Genomic DNA, 20,985 nt, shown 5'->3' with positions numbered 1-20,985 from the left:
GGTGGAGATAGGCAAGAAGAGGAAAGAGGGAGGAGGAATCGTGCTCAACACCATTGCAGGTGTCGTTGATGAGGTTGCTAGAAGAGGGGGAAGATCCAACAATAGAGAAGGAAAAGAAACGACAACTTTAGAGTCACTTCAGCTGCGTAGAAGAAGAGAGGAATTAAGGGGAAGAGGAATATGCAACTGTGAAACCATGTTACAAACTGTAGTTTGTTGAATTGAACCAAAAATTTTCTATTGAGTTTGAACCATGTTTATAATACAACTTTACAACAAGAATTACCTAAATAGAAGGATGATTGAGAGGAGTCATATTCTTACGAAAGACTCAACTAATTTAACTAACCATGAATTTATATAATATGGAACAAATCAAAATATATTTTTTTATTCTTCGTCTTCTCCTCAAAATTCGGCAAAACCCATTTTTTTCGAATTAAACGAGTTAAATTGATTGGATCGATTCCTTCACCTATTATAACAATTTGATTTTTGTCCTTCCCTTCAAATCCAATAGATAAAACGTCAGCAAAACCGACTCAGGATGTTAGGATTTGTTAATTGGATGACATAGAAGAAACTCAGAACTAATATTAGGGGTATTGACTTATGGGGAGGCTTTTGGTTGAGAAAGTGAGTCAACTCTAAGATCAATTTTCCTATCTTGAGAACAGTGTTCACCTGGTACTCCTGATGCGGCCTTCAGGGCCTTGGATCCAACTGGTAAGTGATCGGATTCGATGGGAAAGTCTCTTGTGAGCAGTTGAAATATTAAGCCACGAATCGTTCTCCATTGCAGTTTCAACATCATCAGCTTTGTTACGCCCCTTTGTTCGTTCATCTGAACTTTGATCACCATTTTTTTATATCAGAAAGAAACGATTTAGTTAGATGAGTTGAACTCTCATGATCTTTTTTTATCCAGATTTTCATCCGTCATAACATGAATGAAAAAGATTATGAAAGCATTGTTCTTATTCTTTTGATACTTAATGTAATATAAAGGAAAATCTAATCATTTTTAAGACTAAAGAGTACTGCTTTTTTTTTTTTTTTTTGTTATCGAAATTTATAGACTCTAAGCCAACTTTGTAGACGAAGAAAGTCCAAAATGAAGTGAGATGAATTACTCTCCCATTATTTAGTTCATTAGATTAAGGGGTTAGTGTAGAATGAATTTCACTTCAATTGAATCACGTAAATTTATTCGCTTAGGCACAAAACAGGGAATTTAGATTCGGACCTGTTTGCACGTTGCTCCACCCCCCACCGTGAAAAAATTACTATATTAAATTAGTGTAATTAAAATATTATTAAAATAAATATTTGATAAATTATTTTGATTTAATTATCCCATTACTATAATTAATTAAACCAATGGTTTTAAATTTTGTTATAATATATTATTAATTAATAATACTAAAAAATATATATTATGTTATTGATAAATATATATATATATATATATGTTTATTTATTATATTAATTTTTTTTATTTTATTAAATTAGTGGGTTTTAATGTTAAAACATATCTTATGTTATTAAAAATAATTTATTTATTTATTATATTCGCTTATGTTATTTTATTTATTTATTTATTTTTAATAATTTATTATAGTCACACGTAATTATTGTATTAATTTATCATAAACTACAATAATTAAGTAATATAATATTTTTTTTATTAATTAGGATATTAATATATTCTAATACTATAAATTAAATCACTTATAAGAGTAGTAACCATGTTTATTTTGGTTAATTATCGGTTTAGGTATATGTTATATTTAAGTATTTTATAGAAGGTTATTCATTCTTTTCTTTATATCATATTTTTTATTTTGGGGCATTAACACTAGAATCTGTTTTTAATGTACTTGAATCCGTCTACTCTAACACCCAATAATTAGTTGAAGTTGAATCTAAGTCATTTAAGATGAATTGAATTCTTCCCTAATAAAAACTTAAATCCAAGAATGTCAAACGATATCGTTTCTCTATCATCACAACTAAGCTTTACTTTTGTTTTTGAGACGGAACAGATTCAAGCTGATGGTAGAGTATAACGTTCCTCATTGGTTTGAAAAGACAAAATAATGAAAAAATATCGATCCAAACTGGCCTGGTGTGTTGCTGCTGTAAAGGAGCAGAGAGAAAGTAGAAAGAGAAGCTGAAGAAAGGAGGAAAGGAGGCAGTGAGGAAGCAGTAGAAGAAAATTTTTATTTTATTTCATCATCTATAGATTTCCCATCCAGTAACAATTAATAAATAAAGAGATGGAAATTCAAAATTCAAAACTAGATAGAATCAATAACTGCTAAGTCTCCTCATCAGGGCAGACAATAAAAATAAAACAAAGAAATTATAAAAATGAAGAATCACCCGATCATCATATGATGGGGACCTAATTCTTCCCGTTCCAACCTGTGATGATCGGTCGAATACGAGTGTCCGTTCCAGGTTGGTTGTCTGAAAGCTGGCTCTACCAATTCTTCCCATTCCAATGGATCCTTGCATACGATCATCGCTGAAATTGTTGGTTGCAGCCGCTAACTCTGGAAATATGAAAGTCCGATGGACAAAATGCTCAGATCCAGTTTCTTTCGAAAAGGGGAGAAATTTTTTGTTTCATCACATTAAACAGAGAATTTGACTTACCCAATCTCGTTCTTGGATTAGCTGCTGATGAGTAGTCCCCGCCATCTAGGTCTTCGGTATCGTCATTTCTCGGGATCAGATCCCACCAACCAGGACTCATCAAGCCTTCGTACATTTCCCTAGAACTTGGGGATGGAGTCAGGCTGGGCTCGGGAGAGCTCACTGAGTATTCCGAAAGATCCGACGGCGACCGAAAGCCTTGGTAAATCTCCGAGCTGCTCAACAGCGTACAGGAAACCTCCATTACAAGGCAATTTCCGGGCAAATGAAACGTAGGCGAACAGCTGACAGGATAACGGGAGCTTCTTTACCTCCCACAACCACAAGCTTTGGGAAGTATGCAATCGATGAACGTCTGTACCCCGCGCATTTATATTCACGTTTGGATGGTGGGAACGGAGCTTCAAGATATTGATGAAATCGGTCAAGGTCCGTACAGTTATGGCGACTTTTGGTAACGAAACTTTCAAGAAGCGTCGTAAAATGGGTTCCCAGAAGCTAAGTCTACTACCGAACTAGCATTCCTGTGGGCTTCCTTTCTGTTCATGAATATTAAAAAAGTGGCGTCTGCTGACCAAGTTGTTGATCTCCGTATAAAGCTATTGCCCATATTGCCATTTTCTACTCAATGATCGACTCTTCATGGTAGAACCTCAGGTTAAAAAACCAGAAATCGCTCGGCCTCAAGTTTGTCGTACTTGTTCAGAGATTCTGGCCACTCGATCTTCTTCCATCGATCTCCTGATGTAGAATCCATATGTGTCGATCCATCGGAGAGAGAGGTAAGGCCAAAGGAAAATTGGTGCCAAAAGGGAAGCCCCCATATGAAAATGTTGCTACAGCAAGAGGGAATGGCATAGATGCAACAGAAGAGAGCACTGGCCCCCAGTAGAGATCACCTCCGAAGGTCCCACCTGTGGCTGATCCTAATATTCTCTGATGTGTGCCAGAGCCAGTGTCAGTACTAGCAACAACTGGAGAGGGTTGTTCCGCTCTATCAGGTAAGAAAGATTGAACGACAACAACAGAATAGGAATTGTCGTGTGGAAACCAAGAAGTGATGTTTCCAAGCTCTGAATTATTTATCCTAAGGCCAAGAATAGGAGGTACAAATGGCACATTGGTCCTGGCCATTGTTCAAATCAAGTTTGAACAGCACCAAACTTTGAAAGACGAGCTTTACACAAATAATAGGTATTCCAGCAGAGATGATAAATAAAGACACCAGGAGGAGAGGTCTCAAAGTCTTGCAAGGCAAAGATGAATCAAAGCTCCAATGGCATTCGAGGAGTGTACCAGTAGTGAAGAAACTAAGCTCAGAAACCAAAGCCAGACAGCCTCCCACTTCCTATTTCCGTCCATACTCACCATTAAGCTTTGAGTATCCACCGGCTACATGGAAACACGGGGGAGATCAGCTATTCCAAGAGCCACAAGCTCAATCTTGTCGACCTCAATAGCGGACTCGTTGGAGACGAAGTCCATGCTGAGCTACCTCTCCTCGTCCTGGAGCTTGAGCGATATGACGTGCACGGGACTGCGCTGAATCTGCTTTCATGAGATGCATGGAGAATCCAACAATCTTGTTCCTGAGGTGCTTCGACGGGATGATAGCGAGAAGCCCCAGGATCTTCTTGTGGGTATGGAAGTTGAGCGTCATGCGAGAATAGTGTTGAATATTAGAATGTAAATCTTATTTTATTATTTTATTATTTTATTATTATGTAATGTTACTGTTTTACCCCTCTGTTGTATAAAATCCCAGTTGTAACTTGTAAACAGTGAATAATCAATACATATGATTTTATTTCCCGTTTCCTCCTCTCGCTATGCCTCCCCGACGAACATAGCTCAATGGCTTTATGATATTCTGACGTTCTAGTATGGTATTAGAACGGACGATTCTCCTCCTTCTCTGATTTTTCATCGTCGGCGCAAGGTGTGCCTTTTATTTCTGACGACGGACATTTTTCCGTCTCTCTCGCCTATTTACGGCAATTATTTTTGGCGATGATTACGGAGCGTCCTCCTTTGTTTCCGACAGAGGGGTTTTCGCTTTTTCACCTCTGTTAGGAAGGGGCTTCGTGGTTGAAGATATCAGACGTCTATTTCTTGTATTTCCGGCGTCCTTTGAGGTTCTGCAGCGGCGTTATCTCCTGATCTCGGAGGTTCTTGCAGCGTCCTCCAGATTTTGCCTCTTTTTTTTTAATTCCGTCTGGATTCTGTTGCTGAGGGATTCTGGATTTCGTTTTTTCTGGATTTGGATGTTGGTGGCCGAGGGGCTAGCAGAAATTGTGATTTGGTTGTTGGAGGCCGAGATTAGAAATTCTGGTTGATTTCGTTTGGATTATGTTGCTGAGAGGTTAGAACTTTTTGGATTTGGTAGTTGGTGGCCGAGGGGCTAGCGGAAATTCTGGATTTGGTTGTTGGTCGAGGGGCTAGCAGAAATTTTGGATTTTTATCGGTTGCCCAAGTTTGATTTATTGTTGCTTCTGTTGATTTATTGTAGTATCTCATCACTCAATGGCGACTTCTTCCACTTCTGGTGTTCGTACTAGTTCGACTCGTTCCGCCATTGAAGAACCTTCAAATCGCTATTATATTCACCATTTGGACAGCCCAGAGCAAGTTCTTGTCTCGCAACTAGTTACCGATGAAAATTACATCAGTTGGAGTCGTGCGATGTTGATCGCCTTATTCGTGAAGAACAAAGTGGGATTTGTCGATGGTTCCATTCCTGAACTTCCAAGCACTGATCCTAATTTGCTCTACTCCTGGACCCAGAATAATAATATGGTCATCTGTTGGATCTTAAATTCGGTTTCCAAAGAAATTTCTACGAGTATTATTTTTACTACTTCAGCTAGAGAGATTTGGAGCGACCTTTGGGATTGTTTTCAACGGAGAAACGACCCTCACATTTTTTCAGCTTAAATGAGAATTAATGAACTTGAGTCAAGACAAGGATTCTGTTAGCACTTATTTCACAAAACTGAAAACTATTTGGGAAGAACCGAGTAATTACCATCCTAATTGCTCTTGTAGGAAATGTTCTTGTGGTGGCGTTAAAAATCTTACTGATTATCATAACATGGAGTATATCATGTCCTTCCTAATGGGCCTTGATGATTCTTTCTCCCAAGTTCGTGGTCAGTTGCTTTTCATGGATCTGACGCCTCCGATTAATCGTGTTTTTTTTCTGATCGTTCAAGAGGAACAACAAAGGAAGACTACTCATGCCTCTGATTCGAACACTCAGAACACTCCCACTAGCGCAATGGCATTTGTCGTTAAAACAGGAGTTGCTAAATCTGGTTCTCAAAACTCTCAGAAATTTCATTCCAGTTACAATTCTTCCTGGAATCAGAACAACATCAAGTTTCATTTTAATCATTGCAAGAGAGATGGACATACCATGGAACGTTGCCACAAGCTCCATGGCTATTCGTCTACACCTAAAGCCAAAACCAACAACTATTCTAATACTGCTGCTCATCAAGTCTCTACTGCTGATGATAGTCAAGGTTCTACCTCTATTGGAAGTTTTGTTCAGAATCTGAACTCAAATCAATATCAGCAGCTCATGTCCATGCTTTCCACACATTTGAGTAGCTCTGCAAAGGTCACCACTGCTCCGGAATCTTCCACAACCAACTGCCTGGCAGGTATTTGTTTTTCTGTATCTTTATAAACTTGATCCATGATCCATGATCCAAGCCGAACTCAAGGAAACTTCGTGATTAAAAGTTGAGTGACAACTTAAGTCGGTAAGTTCGTTGTGCCGGCAACTTAAGTCGGTAAGTTCGTTTTGCTGGCAAGAAGCTTGGAGAAGAAGCATGATAAACAACAACGTGTGTGACAATGAATTTTCCATGTAACAGAGACTTGTGTGGTGATTATTCACCCTTAATCGCTATAAATACCTATACAACTATGTAACACGATAAGAAGAAGATACAAAAGAATAATGAGAAAGTTATAAGCACCCCTTCTTCTTCTTCCGCCTATGTGTGAAAAATTCCAGAATGTAACATAGATGTTACATAGAGAGATAGAGAGGAAAAAAGATCATTATTTTCCAACATTGGTATCAGAACAAGGTAGAACGATGTTTCCGTTGCCAAGCTTCTATCAAAACGACACCTCTAGTGGAGGATTTTTTGGCGAAGGTTTTTGGAATTATAGAAAAGAGAGAAGACGCTCTCTGGTTTTTCGTCAGAGAAAGAAAGAAGACGACTGGTCTGGTTCTGATTTTTCGGGTTTCTTTGACCCCATTTCTGAAGCAAACCTGATTCATGAATTTTTTTTGGATTCATTAAAACGACCGAGTCCCTTCATCAGACTCGTCCGGTTTTCACTCAACCCGGCCGGTTCGGCTCAACTCGGTGAGTTGACTCAATTTCTGGGAGCAACATTCTAGTGGGTCGTAGCGGATCGTCTGACGTTTGATCGGGGTGATTTTGGCGGCGTTGGATTCGTCTCGTCGAGAGCTTCAATTTGATAAGGTATAAATTTGGAAATAAATTCCCAAAGTTTTTTTTATTGAGAAATATGGCAAATAGTATTGCATCCCTCAAAGTTCTACACTCATTACGACAATTGGAGTATCATGATGAAGGCTCTTCTTGGAGCACACGATGTTTGGGACATCTTTGAAAGAAGCTTTAGCAAGCCAGAAAGAGAAGATACTCTTACACAAGAGTAAAAAACAACTTTAAAGGATTTAAGAAAGAGAGACAAGAAAGCTTTTTACCTCATCTATCAAACATTAGATGATGGTTTCAATTGAAACCTCCACTAGAGAAGCATAGAAGAAGTTGCAAACATTTTACAAAGGAGTCGAGAAAGTGAAGAATGTCCGTCTCTAAATATTAAGAGGTGGAGTAGAATCCTTACATGTGAAAGCATCCGTGTTTATTTTGGAGTGTCTTTAATCAATTGAAAAGAAATGATGAAAAGTTAGAAGATGTGAGAAGATACTGCGCATTGTCGTGATGATTAAAGGTACTAAAGACTTGGAAGAAATGACAATCAAGCAAACCCAAGGAAAAATTGCAAGCCTATGAAGAAAAGGTACAAAAGGAAGCAAATACTTCACAAGATTAAAGAGCCCACTTGGAGTCACAAGATCAAGTTTAAGGGGGTGGGGGGCATGATCCATGATGCAAGCCCAAGCCCAACTCAAGGAAGCTTCGTGATTAAGAGTTGAGCTGGTAACTTAAGTCAGTAAGTTCGTTGTGCTGGCAAGAAGCTTGCAGAAGAAGCAAGATAAACAACGTGTGTGGCAGTGAATTTGCCATGTAATAGAAACTTGTGTGGTGATTATTCACCCTTAATCACTATAAATACTTGTATAACTACTTAAAATGATAAGAAAAAAATAGAATAGAATAAAAAAAAAGTTATAAGCACCCCTTCTTCTTCTTCCATCTCTGTGTGCAAAATTTCAGAATGCAACAAAGAATTTACACACAGAGACAGAGAGAAGGAGCATCGTTTTATTTCCAACAAATAGTACCTCTCGATGACCACCTGAGAAGATTTCATCACGGTGTTCATCCTCACATGCCCCATTTTTTATCAAACGAAAAGAACCGTAGAGTTTTTTTCTTTTTTTGGCTTCACTCTGAGATGCAGAGATGCAGGAAGCCTTTTAGGGTTCTCGGATCGTGGAGGAGTGAGAGGAGCGGTGGAGGGACGTTCGATAAATCAGCGATCGTGATTCGAGATCTGGCTCAAGGGCTCGAGTCTCCTCCCAAAGGAAGATCTCCATGAAGAATAAGCTCCTCCTCTGCAACAGTCTTTGTCCTTGGAGCGATTGTGGCCGTATTGAACTCGTCGTCAGGATCGATGCCTGTGATGGAGGATCCTAGAGACTTCTCATGGGCGAGACAATGAATAGATTAAGCACCACACTTGGTAACAAGATCCCGCAGTGGTTCGTGGGCGAGACGAAGGTGATGGAGAAAGGCATAGCGTTGGTCAATAACGTAAATGATGCGGCATCCAATTTGACTAAATGGCAGGAGCTTCCAAAATTTGGTCCGCAATAGGAAGTGTGACCCATGGAGAAAGAATGGGAATTTCTGGAAAATAGAGAAAAAATATAGATACTGACCTAAACTGCATACCATGTTGAATTTATGGAAGTGCGACGTTTTTTTTAATCTGAGTAAATGAACCTCTACTCATAATAGGTTAGTCTGTTATAGTGCTCTTCATAAGTTAATTATTTCTAAGGATGTCACATTTTTTAGGACACATCATTTTATTCCTCAAAAGATGCTCATCCGGATCTTTCATCAATTCAGGCAGCTCTGAAACCCATTTTGCCACTTGACGCTGCTCTACTTCAGCCACCTGAAGCCTCGGTCGACACCACACCCATGGAGTTTATTGATTCCTCCGAGGTAAGCATATATTCCTTTGTTGTATTTGGCCCACAATTTGGTATTCAACCCATAGTTTTACAGAAGGAGCCTCAGACTTGCACTAGGCCCTCCACTTCTCATCCTATATCCAATCTTGTTTCTCACCATCGCTTGTCTTCTTCATGTTATTAATTTCTTGTCTCTATTTCTTCCATCTCTATTCCATAGTCATATCAAGAGGCTCTGAGACATCCAGATGAAATGCTGCCATGGAAAAAGAAATGCATGCATTATATGAGAATCAAACTTATGCCCTAGTTCCTCCTCCCGGCAAGAAACCTATGGGTTGTAAATGAGTTTTCACTATCAAGCACAATCCAGATGGTTCTAATACTCACATAAAAGCCCGACTGATTGCAGAGGGGTATACTTAGTGATATGGAGTGGCTTATGAGAAAATATTCGCTCCAATGGCTAAACTAAACTATACTCATCTTATTATCTCTAGCCGCTAATTCTTCTTTTCTGGTATATCAATTAGATGTCAAAAATGCATTTTTGAAATGGGGACAATAAAGAAGAGATATATATGCATTAACCACCTGGTTTGTGGTTGAAGGGGAGTTGATATGCAAATTAAGAAAGTCCTTATATGGGTTTAAACAATTTCCTCTGGCTTGGTTTGACAAATTTAGCCAACCAATGTTGCAGTTTGGAGTCAGTCGGTGCTCAGTAGAGCATTTTGTCTTTGTCAAGAATACTTAAAAGGAAAAGTATTACTAGTAGTTTATATGGATGATATCGTCTGAACTGGCAGTGATGCAGATAGAATGAAAGAAGTGATAAAGAAAATTTGCCAAGTATTTAAAATAAAGGATAATGGACTTCTTAAATATTTTTTGGGTATTCGAGTCAAAACATGAGATTCTATTATGTCAGAGAAAGTATATCTTGGATCTACCAGAGGAAACAAGGATGATGGGGTATCGACCAGTAGACACTCATATGGAAGCCAATACAAAGCTATGTGCAAGCTCTGGAGAAGATGTTGATATAGGTAAATATCAAAGGTTTGTGGAAAAACTTATTTACCTCATTGTAGCTAAACCGGATGTATAATATATAGTAAGTGTGGTGAGTTAGTATATGCACAAGCCACAACTTACACATTGGCAAGCCTTGGAGAGGATACTGAGATATTTAAAAGGAGTTTCGGGGAAAGAGCTTTTCTATAAGAATCATGGCCACTTCAACATAGAAGGTTTTTCATATGCAGATTGGGCTGGATCACTTGATGACAGGAAGTTCACTGCAGGGTATTGTACCTTAGTCGAAGGTAACTTGGTTACATGGAGAAGCAAAAAACAGAATGTTGTTGTGAGGTCTAGTGTAGAAGCATAATACAAAGTTATGGCCCACACATTTAGTGAGCTTCTTTGAATCAAATCTCTTCTTTCTGAATTGGATTATATAAAGGAACTTCTATGGAATTATATTGCGACAACCAAGCGGCTATTCATATCACTTCCAATCATGTCTTCCTTGAGAGGACAAAACACATTGAGGTAGATTGCTACTTTATACGGGGAGAAATTTTAGGTCGGTATCTTATCTCTCAGACATGTTTTATCATAAAGGCAGGTGATTGACATTCTTACAAAACCAATCACATTCAAAATTTTAACCACTATACGTGACAAGTTGGGTATGTATGATGTTCTCTCTCCCCCACCTTCAGAGGGAGTGTTCGAAGACATCTCAAAGTCACATCAAGGTAAATATTTTCCCCACATCAAAAAGGTGGCAAAGGATGTAATTTAAAGGTCTTCTTGTAAGGATGGCACAAGGGTGTAATTTAAAGAAGATGATGTATATCTACTTATGTCTTTTCTTTTTGAGAGTTTGTTGCCCTAATGGCATTGTAGTCATTATAAATTTTCATCCTCAACTATAAATAGAAGTTCAAAGCATGAGGTAGATCACTAAGTCTCCCCTCTTCTCTCTCATATTCATCCTTAGACTTTTCTCCCAAACTCTCTCTCTATCTCTCCATCTCTTTAGTCGTCCCTCTCTCCTTTCTTCTTTCTTCCTTCTTCCTCTCTTTTTCTTCTCTTCTTCTTCTTTTTCTCCTTTCTCATTGTTAGGAATTAAATGCCCTAATTCCAAATTAACGAGAGCAATAATAATAATCGCGGAAGAATGAAAAGCAAACACAAAAACAAAACAACAAGATTTATACAGGTTCGCCTCAAGGTGAGCCTACGTCTTATCTTTCGCCGCTGTAGTAATCCACTATAAAGTTGAAATAGTTTACAAGAGAAATCACACACACTTACAAGTGTTCTCTTTAACCTCTCTTTCGGCTACAACTCGTGATGCTCCTCGGGAAGATGAATCATAAAAGGTCGATCCGCGTACTGACTCAGCGTATTAACAATCTCCCACTTGGAGACTAATCTTCGTCAATATCTCCTCTGCAACGACAACAACTTCTCAATCCTCAGAGAGAAGTCCAACTGATGTTGCACACAACTTCAATGTCTTGATCATAACAGTCTTCGTCAATATATCAGTCGGATTCTGATTCCCTTGAATCTTCTCAAGTGCTAAGACTCCATCCTCTAGAGCCGATTTGATGAAGTGATAATGTACTTATATGTGCTTTGTTCTAGCATGATAAAAAAATTCTTTAATAAATGAATAGCACCCTGATTGTCATAATGCAACACATTCTTCCCATATTTGAGACCTAATTCTTGCAAGAAAGACGACAACCATACCATCTCTTTGCTGGTTTCGGTCATGACGACTTATTCTGCCTCAGTAGTAGAAAGAGCAACTATCTTTTGCAACTTAGAGACCCAATTAACTGTTGTACCGCCCAATGTGTATACATATCCATTGGTACTCTTCCCCCAATCAATATCACTAGCCATGTCAGCATCTATATAACCATGTAATCCCAAGTCTGACTTTCAAAAACATAAGGCCGAGTCTGTAGTGCCTCTCAAATACCTGAGAATCCATTTCACTATTTCCCAATGTTGTTTACCCAGATTACTCATATATCTACTCACAACTCCCACTGCATGAGTTATGTCTGTTCTAGTGCACACCATAGTAGACATGAGACAGCCAATGGCAGAAGCATAAGGCACATTGGCCATGTATACTCTTTCCTACTCTGTAGAAGGCGACTGTTCCTTTGATAGCTTAAAGTGACTAGCCAAAGGAGTACTCAATGTCCCTAGTAATCCTCGCCCCAAGGATTTGTTTTGCACCACCCAAATTCTTCATTACAAACTTCTTGGATAACTCCCTTTGCAACTTACCTATTTTATTTTATTTTTTTGCAAGCACCTGCTATCAATATATCATCAGTATAAAGCAGTAGAATGATGTAGGAGTCATCAATATGTCATTAGCATATAGCAGTAGAATGATGTACGAGTCATCAAACTTCTTCACATAACAGTAATGATCTACTTGGCACCTCAAGAAACTATTACTACTCATAAACATGTCAAACTTCTTATACCATTGTCTTGGAGCCTGTTTAAGACCATACAAACACTTTTGAAGTTTGCACACCATTTTCTCCTCTCCTTGTGCTTTGAAACCCTATGGTTGTACCATGTAACTTTCCTCCTCCAAATCACCATGAAGAAAGGTTGTCTTTACATCTAACTGCTCTAAGTCCAAGTCTTCATTTGCCACTAATCCAAACACTGTTCTAATAGTAGTCAATTTAACTATTGGAGAGAAAATCTCAGTGTAGTCAATGTTTTATTTTTGTTAAAAGCCCTTTACCACCAGTCTTGCCTTGTACCACTTGTTGTCATCTTGTTCGTCTTTTATTTGGTACACCCATTTATTCTGCAAGGCCTTCTTCTCTTTTGGTAACTCGATCAAATGCCATGTCTGATTGGATGACAACGAATCTATCTCATCCCGCAAGGCCAACTCCCACTTGGTTTATTAATTAGCTTGCATGACTTCCTCATAACTCTCTGGTTCACTTTTATCAGTCAATAGAATATAATTCCGTGTACCGACTCAGCATAAGGCGTTGATTAGGCTTCACAACTTAACACTCACTATCTTGGTCAAGGACTTTATCATAGGATCCTAAATCCAACAGAATCAAAAATAGTGCCCATGAATAAAGATGGTTTAATCAGCTTGTTCAATGGTTTACGCAAGTAAGATCAAGACATAAAAAAAAAAAAAGTTAAAAAATAATAATTTCCAAGTGCATCATTTGACTTGAAAAGAACAGTTTGAATCATTTCACTCCTTTATTAGATGAATTTGCTATTTAAAGTTTCATACAACTAATGTGGGATCGTAGCTTTCTCAATCATCTAGGATATATTTCCACTACTATTCTCCCCATATCTAGGACTAAACAATGAGATGTTGGCAACAAGAACTCCAAGATAATTTTTCTAAATTTCATTTTTTAAAAAGCTAAAATAAATTTTGGTATTTTTTCAATAATTTATAGAAAAATGGTTTAATTTTCTAAAATTTTCTAGAATAAAAAAACCAAACAATTTTTTTTTTGAAAGCAATATCCGAAGCTAATTTAGGAAAATAGTCTTTCAAAAAATGCTTCCAAGAACCTAATTTCATTACATAGGGTTGAATTGAATATTAGCGAACATTGACAAAGTATTACAATAGACAACTAAAAAATCAAGCCCTCCAATGGATCTTCTTTTTTTTTCATTTCGTTGGAGAATAAATGCACACACGCACCTTAATTAATCGATCCAACGTCTCTCCAATGATCCTTTTAAAATAAAATAAAAGAATACTTGCCATAATTTTTTATAAAAATGAAAATGGCAAATAAAAACGATTAGCTTGAAAACAATAAAAAAAATTTTAAAATGAGGAAAATGGATAACCATATTGTCCCACTATAGTCTTGAATCTCATATTTCATAACTAAAAGTTTAGTTGTCTACAATGTTCAACTTGTACCATGACTGGTATTTTATAATCAATAAAAAGTCATAAGAAGATAGATAACCAAATTGTCCCACTATAGTCTTGAATCTCCTATTTCATAACCCAACTTGGTCTTATCAAATGCATTTCACCCACAAGCATATTCTTTTCACTTTGAAAATAACTCCATATGAGAATCTCTGGTTCAACCAAGTTCATAACTCATGCTGTCAGTAAATTCAAATGGAATCATCATATAGGTAAGGGTTTAAAGTTTAATGTCTAGGGTTTAAGGCGAATGGACTCCTCCTCTAATATGTCTCTTTTGTTATCTAGCCTTCTTAATTTGGTCATCAATGTTTGGTGACGGGTCTATTCATGGATATGCAAAACGTGGATTTGTTACATATGTTTTATATATCAATAACTTCTTTAGGTCGCCGAGCAAGACGAGTGGAAAAAAAGACTTTTAGGTTTTTACCCAACTTTTAAAATATAATTAGACAAATGATGAACTTTTGAACTTATTTAGAAAAATACCCAACTTTGACTGGTCAACTGCATATGTATACAGTCAAAAGTGACACGTAAGCTTTGATTGATTATGTGTTACCACATCATCATGACACATTAGCACTTGTTGAATCGAATGACACAACATGAAAAATTCACCACTCTATAGCTCTTGTAGAATTATTTTATTCCTTTCATGTTGCTACTAGAGCTTTACAACTTGCTTATTGAGATATCAACTTTAAACAATATGTGGGCCACATCTTCATGAAAAATTCATCACTCTAAAGTTCTTTTAAGAAATTTTGCAAGATTGAGAGTAAAGGCTCAAAGGATTTGCTAATAAATACTCACTAACTTCTATATGTGTGGGTTGGTGAAGTATTTATAACTTCCTCAAGCTTAGCCGTTTTTTGCCCGTTTGCAAAAATTATTCTCATGCTTTTAAAGTCAACTTAGTTGAACTGACACTAGAAAGATTGATCAGGCTCTACCAATGATCAATCAACCAGGAGTGTACAGACCAAAACTACAAAGCATGTGCTACTACTAGCAACAATAGGATAGGGCTGTTATGCTCTATCTGGTAGGAAAGATCGAAGGCAACAACAAAATAGGAGTTGCCGTACGAAAACCAAGAAGTGATGTTTCCGAGCTCCAAATTATTTATCCTAAGGCCAGGAAAAGGAGGTAAAAATGGCACATAGGTTATGGGAATCTGCTGGCTCCGCGGGGCTGGTTCAGGGCAACCAACTTCTTCAAGGCTAGGATCATTGTTCAAATCAAGATCGCACAACACCGAACTTCGAAAGAGGAGCTTTATACAAATAATAGGTATTCCAGCAGAGACTATAAATAAAGACACCGAGAGGAGAGGTCTCAAAAGTCTTGCGAGGCAAAGATGAAGCAAAGCTCCAATGGCGTTTGGGAAGTGCACCAGTAGCGAAGAAAATAAGCTAAAAAACCAAAGCCAAAGAGCCTCCCGCTTCCTCTTTCCGTCCAACTCACCAAGGATCCAACGGCACCAGCGTGAGTCGTCTCTAGCTGCTTGGAAACATCTGGGAGATCAGCCATACCGAGAGCCGCAATCTCAATGTTGTCTACCTCAATAGCGGTCTCGTTGGGAACGAAGTTCATGCGGCGCTCCCTCTCCTCCTCCTGGAGCTTGAGCGAGATGTTGCACACGGGACCGCGCTGAATCCGTTTCTTGAGATGCGTGGAGAATCATGTGATATTGTTCCTGAGGCGCTTGGACGGGATGATAGCGACTTCCTCCAGGATCTCCTTGTTGGTGTGGAAGTCGAGCGTCATGCGAGAATAGTACCTCTCAATGACCACCCGAGAAGATTTCTTTAGGGTCTCGTCCTCACACACCCCATTTTCAATCTGACGATCTGAACCCTAGAGTTTTTTTTTCTGGCTTCACTTTGGGATGTAGAGACGCAGGAAGCTCTTTACGGTTCTCAGATCACCTGAGGGCGTGATTCGCTAGTGGAGTCTCAGATGAGCGGTGGAGAGAGGTTCGATAAACCGGCAACCATGATCCGAGATCTGCCGCAGGGGCTCGGGTCTCCCCCCAAGGGAAGATCTCCACGGAGGAGAAGCTCCTCCGCCGCACCGTCTACGCCATCGGCGCGGTAACGGTCTTTGTCCTAGCAGCGACCGTGGCCGTCTTGGACTCTTCGCCGGGACCGATACCCGCAGGTGAGGTCCACGGAGACTTCACGCGGGCAAGACGCGTTGGTTCGCCGATGAGGCGGAGTCGATGGAGAAAGAAGTAGCGTCGATTAGTAACATAATCAATTTACGGCATCTGATGTTCCAAAACCGCAACAGGAAGAGACGCAGGGAAGAAGAACTAGAATTTATGGAAAATAGAGAAAAAACATAGATATGAAAGTAAACATGATATTATGTTGAATTTAGGAAAAAGATAAAAAACTCGTTTACAGAACACTTAAAATAGTTCTAACATAATTAAATAACTCAACATAAATAACCCAATGTTCGAAGGAAACGGAGCTACTTAGGCTTTTCTTGTTCACATTCTTCTCCTCCCTGTTTTTGTCTCTCTTCTACCAGAAACACTAACAAGTTCAGCATAACCGAACTTTTTTCGCATTACATGAATTACTTGGGCCACATCGATTCCTTGGCCTGTTATAACCATTTGATTTCTATCATTCCCTTCTATTGCAACAGTCGTAACCCCTGCAAAACCGACTCAGGCTGTTAGACACGAAGAGGATTTGCTAATCGGATGGCATAGAAGAAACTCAGAACAGACTTATGGGGAGGCTACTGGTTGAGAGAGTGATTCAACTCTAAGAACTGTGTTCACCTGGTACTCCTGCAGCGGTCTTCATGGCCTTTCTGCTGAACATGGATCCACCAGCTACGTGATCGGATTCCATGCGAGAGTCGCTTGTGAGCAGTTGAAATAAGCTGCGAATCGTTCTCCATTGCAGTTTAAACAACAACTGATTGGATACGCCCCTTAGTTCGTCCATCTGAACTTTCATCACCACTATCTGTCAGAAACAAACGATTTAGTTAGATGAGTTGAACTCTCATGATCTTTTTTTATCCAGATTTTCATCTCATCTGTCATATCATGAATGAAAAAGATTATGAAAGCCTTGTTCTTATTCTTTTGATACTTTATGCAATATAAAGGAAAATCTAATCATTTTTAAGTGTAAGTAATACTGTTTTTTTAATGAAAATTTTTAGACTATAAGCTAACTTTGATAGGTTTATTAAATTGATCAATTGCCTGATTGGTTCTTACTGAATTCCCAATAAAAACCCATTAGCATATTTGATGTTTAATAAAAATCCCTTGAAAATACAATAAACTTACTGGTTCTTAATGGATATCTAATGGTTCTTTAACTATTAGGATTTGATCAATAAGAATTCAAGTGGAAAACGGAGACGAAGATCCTTAGTTACAGTAAAGGCTTAAGAAAATCCAAGAATGTCAAACGATATCGTTTCTCAAAGCAGAAAGAGTGGGTCATATCATCTCAACTAGAAGCTTTACTTTGGTTTTTGAGATGGAACAGATTCAAGCTGATTGTAGAGAATCAAAATGAAAAATATCGATCCAAACTGACCTGGTGTGTTGCTGCAGTCAAGGAGAAGAGATAAAGTAGAAAGAGAAGATGAAGAAAGGAGGAAGTGTTTTTTTGTTTCATCATCTATAATTTTCCTATCCAGTTACAATCGATAAATAAAGAGATGGAAATTCAAATTTCAAAACTAGATAGAATCAATAACTGCTAAGTCTCCATATCAGGGCAGACAATAAAGATAACTTAAAGAAATTATAAAAATGAAGAATCACCTGATCATCAGATGTTGGGGACCTAATTCTTCCCGTTCCAACCTGTGGTGATCGGTTGAGTACGAGTGTCCATTCCAGGTCGGTTGTCTGAAAGTTGGCTCCACCAATTCTTCCCATTCCAATGGATCCTTGCATACGATCATCGCTGAAATTGTTGGTTGCAGCTGCTAACTCTGAAAATATGGAAGTCCAAGGACAAAATGCTCAGATCCAGTTTCTTTCGAAAAGAGAAGAATTTTTTTGTTTCATTACATTAAACAGAGATGCCAGCTGAATTTGAATTACCCAATCTAGTTCTTGGATTAGCTGCCGATGAGTAGTCCCCGCCATCTAGGTCTTCGGTATCGTCATTTCCCGGTGTCAGATCCCACCAACCAGGACTCATCAAGCCTTCGTAAACTTCCCTAGAACTAGGGGATGGACTCAGGCTGGGCTCGGGAGGGCTCATTGAGAATTCCGAAAGCTCCGACGGCGACCGAAAGCCTTGGTAAATCTCCGTGCTGCTCAACAGCGTACTGGAAACCTCCATTACACGGCAGTTTCCGGGCAAATGAAAAGTAGGCCAACAGTGCAGACAGGATAACGGGAGCTGCTTTACCTCCCACAACCACAAGCGATGGGAAATATGCAATCGATAATGGTCCGCACCCCGCGCATTTATATTCACTTTTGGATGGTGGGAACGGAGCTTCAAGATTAGCCATGAAATCGGTCAAGGTCGGTACAATTATGGCGGCTTTTGGGAACTAAACTTTCAAGACGCGTCGTAAAATCGGTCCGCCCAATCTGAATCTACTGCCGAAGGAACCTTCCTGTGGGCTTCCCTGTTGACGTTTGCCTCCATATTTAATATATAATATATATATATATATAAGAATTTAAAATACTCCATATTTATTCTTATTAAAGTACATTTAACAACAACAAACCAGGTCATCACTCAGAAACCTCGCTTGAGAGTGGAGCTCCTCCCTGTTTGATTATGTAAATAATTTTACAATGAAAAGATCAAAATTCAAGCAGACAGTCCTCCTTACACACAAATGGGGAAATAGTTAAGAAAAGCAGATCCATAAAAAAAACGAAAATTAAAGCTTTTCGTGCACAACAGCATCGGAGTTACAGTCGGAGAAGCATTCCAGCCATATCACTATTTCAATATACTGCAATGGCAAAGTTCATGCATTAGAGACAGAGGAGACGACGAATCACTAGTAAGCTTTCTTTTGTGCAGATGAGATGTGAATTTCCATACCAGACTAATTCATAACTTTACTCTAAAATGGACAGTACTGTTCAGAATAAGAGTAATGGGTAACAGACTTACTTGTACAGATATCCAGCAATTCCCAGAATGATACAAAGCAGGATGATATCAATAAAGAAGTTCCTAGAGGATCTCATCTGTGCCATCATAAACATTTTTGAGAAAGAATCGAGATTTGCTTAAATATGCAAACATTTCAGAAGTATTTTAGCTTCTCTGCAAATGTGTTCACCTGATTGATGGTCTGCTTAAGCCTGACATTGGTGTTTCTGAGGTCTGCATTTGCCTTGTCCACCTATCATAAATTCAAACAGATAAAACTAGCTTTTCCTTATCTGAAGGACCAGAAACAAAAACTTGGAATCACAGGTAAGTAATTTTGGGAAGGTTCTAATGAGCTCTAAAGCTACAATGAAGAGTATCATATCACTTCAATAAGAATCTGTGTCTTACCTTGGAATCAATCTCATCAATCAAAGGCACTTGTCTGTCCAGTTCCTGCATTTATTTAACAAAAAACTTCTTAAGCTGACTTATACAATGACAATGTAGGGATTATAAAAGTGAAAATCTAACCTCATTCATATCATGAGCTAAATTTTTCAGCACCCCCAACCCGTTTGATATAACATCTAAACCTTGTTCCTGCATAAATGGCAGAACACCAGGTATAATGAAACAGGACTTTGTAATATTAAGTAGTTAGAGAAAGCACTACCAGCTTGCCTGCTTCATTCTTCGCGCTTCATACTCTTGCCTGAATTGGCTCGACTCCTCGCTTTGCTGAAAGAACCCACCTTCTAACGCATCATCTGTAGTTAGAGAAACATTAATCGTGAAATCTATGAAAATCTATGGCTCAGAAGGAAAGAAATATTTCACAATGGTTTTCAATGTAAGTCCAGTTCAAGTACCCGAGGTTGCATCGAATTTGATAGCATTGCGAGAAGTAGAACTGCCCCAACCTGCTTTGTCCTCGGTTCCACTATCAGGGATTGCATTAATTCTTTCAGGAAGTGCAAGGACGAGATCTGCACGGTCTTCAAGCTCTTCTTTCGAAAGACCTTTTACCTGTAATTAATCTCAAGTAGTAGTAGGATCATCTTTAGGTAGTAAAAATTTTGTGAGGACGTATCGCATAAAAAATACTGCAAATAACAAATATTTTCTTCTCCTTCAATGTTCTACCATTTCTGCGATCATCCTTCTCTGTAAAACAATCGAGAATGATGATAACAAAACTGTTTTGAAGGTCATCATCTTATAAATGCATCTCGAGTGAATAAATAATTAAAAAATTACAAATTCTAACAAAATTTAAGAAGAATTTGAGTCGCCGAACTTTCTGTTTTTCCCCATTTAGAAATCCCCCAAAAAAACAAAAAAAAAAAGAAAAGAACTGGATAGCTCCAAGATTTAACAGACCTTTTTCAAAGCTAATTTGTGTAATTTCTGGACTTCTTCGAGCAACCTAGCCTTCGTTCGCCTTATCTCAGCATTCATAGCCACTTGTGCCGCTCGATTTTTCTCAACTGCGGCTGCCTCGGCTTTCTGAGAAAAAGAGGACAAAGAAAACAAAACCAATTATGGCAAAATAAAAATAAAATAAAGTTTTACAAGCAAAAATAATAAAAAAGAAGCATCCTGAAAATGCAGAGAGAGAAAAACCGTGAGAGCGGATTCAATGTCATCTTCCACGCTAGCGAAGAGTTGGGCGAATGGATCATTAGCGGAGACGTTAAGATTTCTCTGCTTTTCGACATCATACTTGTCGTATCTTTTGCAGATTTCATCAACACGAATAAGGAGATCGATCACCGTCATGTTTATGATTTTCTTTCCTTATCAGAACGATCGGAGATATCAAA

At 38.4% G+C, this 20,985-nt stretch overlaps 3 protein-coding genes across 3 annotated transcripts; 1 reads left to right on the top strand and 2 right to left on the bottom strand.

Moving 5' to 3' along the window:
• Window positions 1-5,184: 5,184 nt before the first annotated feature.
• Window positions 5,185-6,352, top strand: LOC137944547 (uncharacterized). Its single transcript, XM_068790230.1, has 2 exons — window positions 5,185-5,503; window positions 5,622-6,352. Exons 1-2 carry the CDS (start codon window positions 5,185-5,187, stop codon window positions 6,350-6,352), a joined length of 1,050 nt encoding a protein of 349 aa, XP_068646331.1.
• Window positions 6,353-16,452: 10,100 nt separating this feature from the next.
• LOC137943487 (uncharacterized) lies at window positions 16,453-18,443 on the bottom strand. The gene is made up of 4 exons (XM_068788988.1): window positions 18,136-18,443; window positions 17,851-18,023; window positions 16,843-17,032; window positions 16,453-16,712 (listed from the first exon to the last, which is right to left on the bottom strand). Exons 1-4 carry the CDS (start codon window positions 18,377-18,379, stop codon window positions 16,543-16,545), a joined length of 777 nt encoding a protein of 258 aa, XP_068645089.1. The 5' UTR covers window positions 18,380-18,443; the 3' UTR covers window positions 16,453-16,542.
• A 343-nt stretch (window positions 18,444-18,786) lies between these two features.
• Window positions 18,787-20,952, bottom strand: LOC137944579 (syntaxin-71-like). The gene is made up of 9 exons (XM_068790264.1): window positions 20,786-20,952; window positions 20,543-20,668; window positions 20,032-20,188; window positions 19,844-19,929; window positions 19,694-19,762; window positions 19,571-19,615; window positions 19,350-19,412; window positions 19,178-19,254; window positions 18,787-19,013 (listed from the first exon to the last, which is right to left on the bottom strand). The coding sequence occupies exons 1-9, from the start codon at window positions 20,939-20,941 to the stop codon at window positions 19,001-19,003; spliced, it is 792 nt and encodes a 263-aa protein (XP_068646365.1). The 5' UTR covers window positions 20,942-20,952; the 3' UTR covers window positions 18,787-19,000.
• Window positions 20,953-20,985: the final 33 nt, after the last annotated feature.

This window comes from Aristolochia californica, unplaced genomic scaffold (assembly GCF_029961685.1).
Source record: "Aristolochia californica isolate CCGP_79_NKW_82.1479 unplaced genomic scaffold, dmAriCali1.0.hap1 SCAF_11, whole genome shotgun sequence".
Taxonomy (NCBI): domain Eukaryota; kingdom Viridiplantae; phylum Streptophyta; class Magnoliopsida; order Piperales; family Aristolochiaceae; genus Aristolochia; species Aristolochia californica.
Note: the sequence above shows the minus strand (reverse complement) of the source record. Positions and strands in the feature narration are given on the sequence as shown.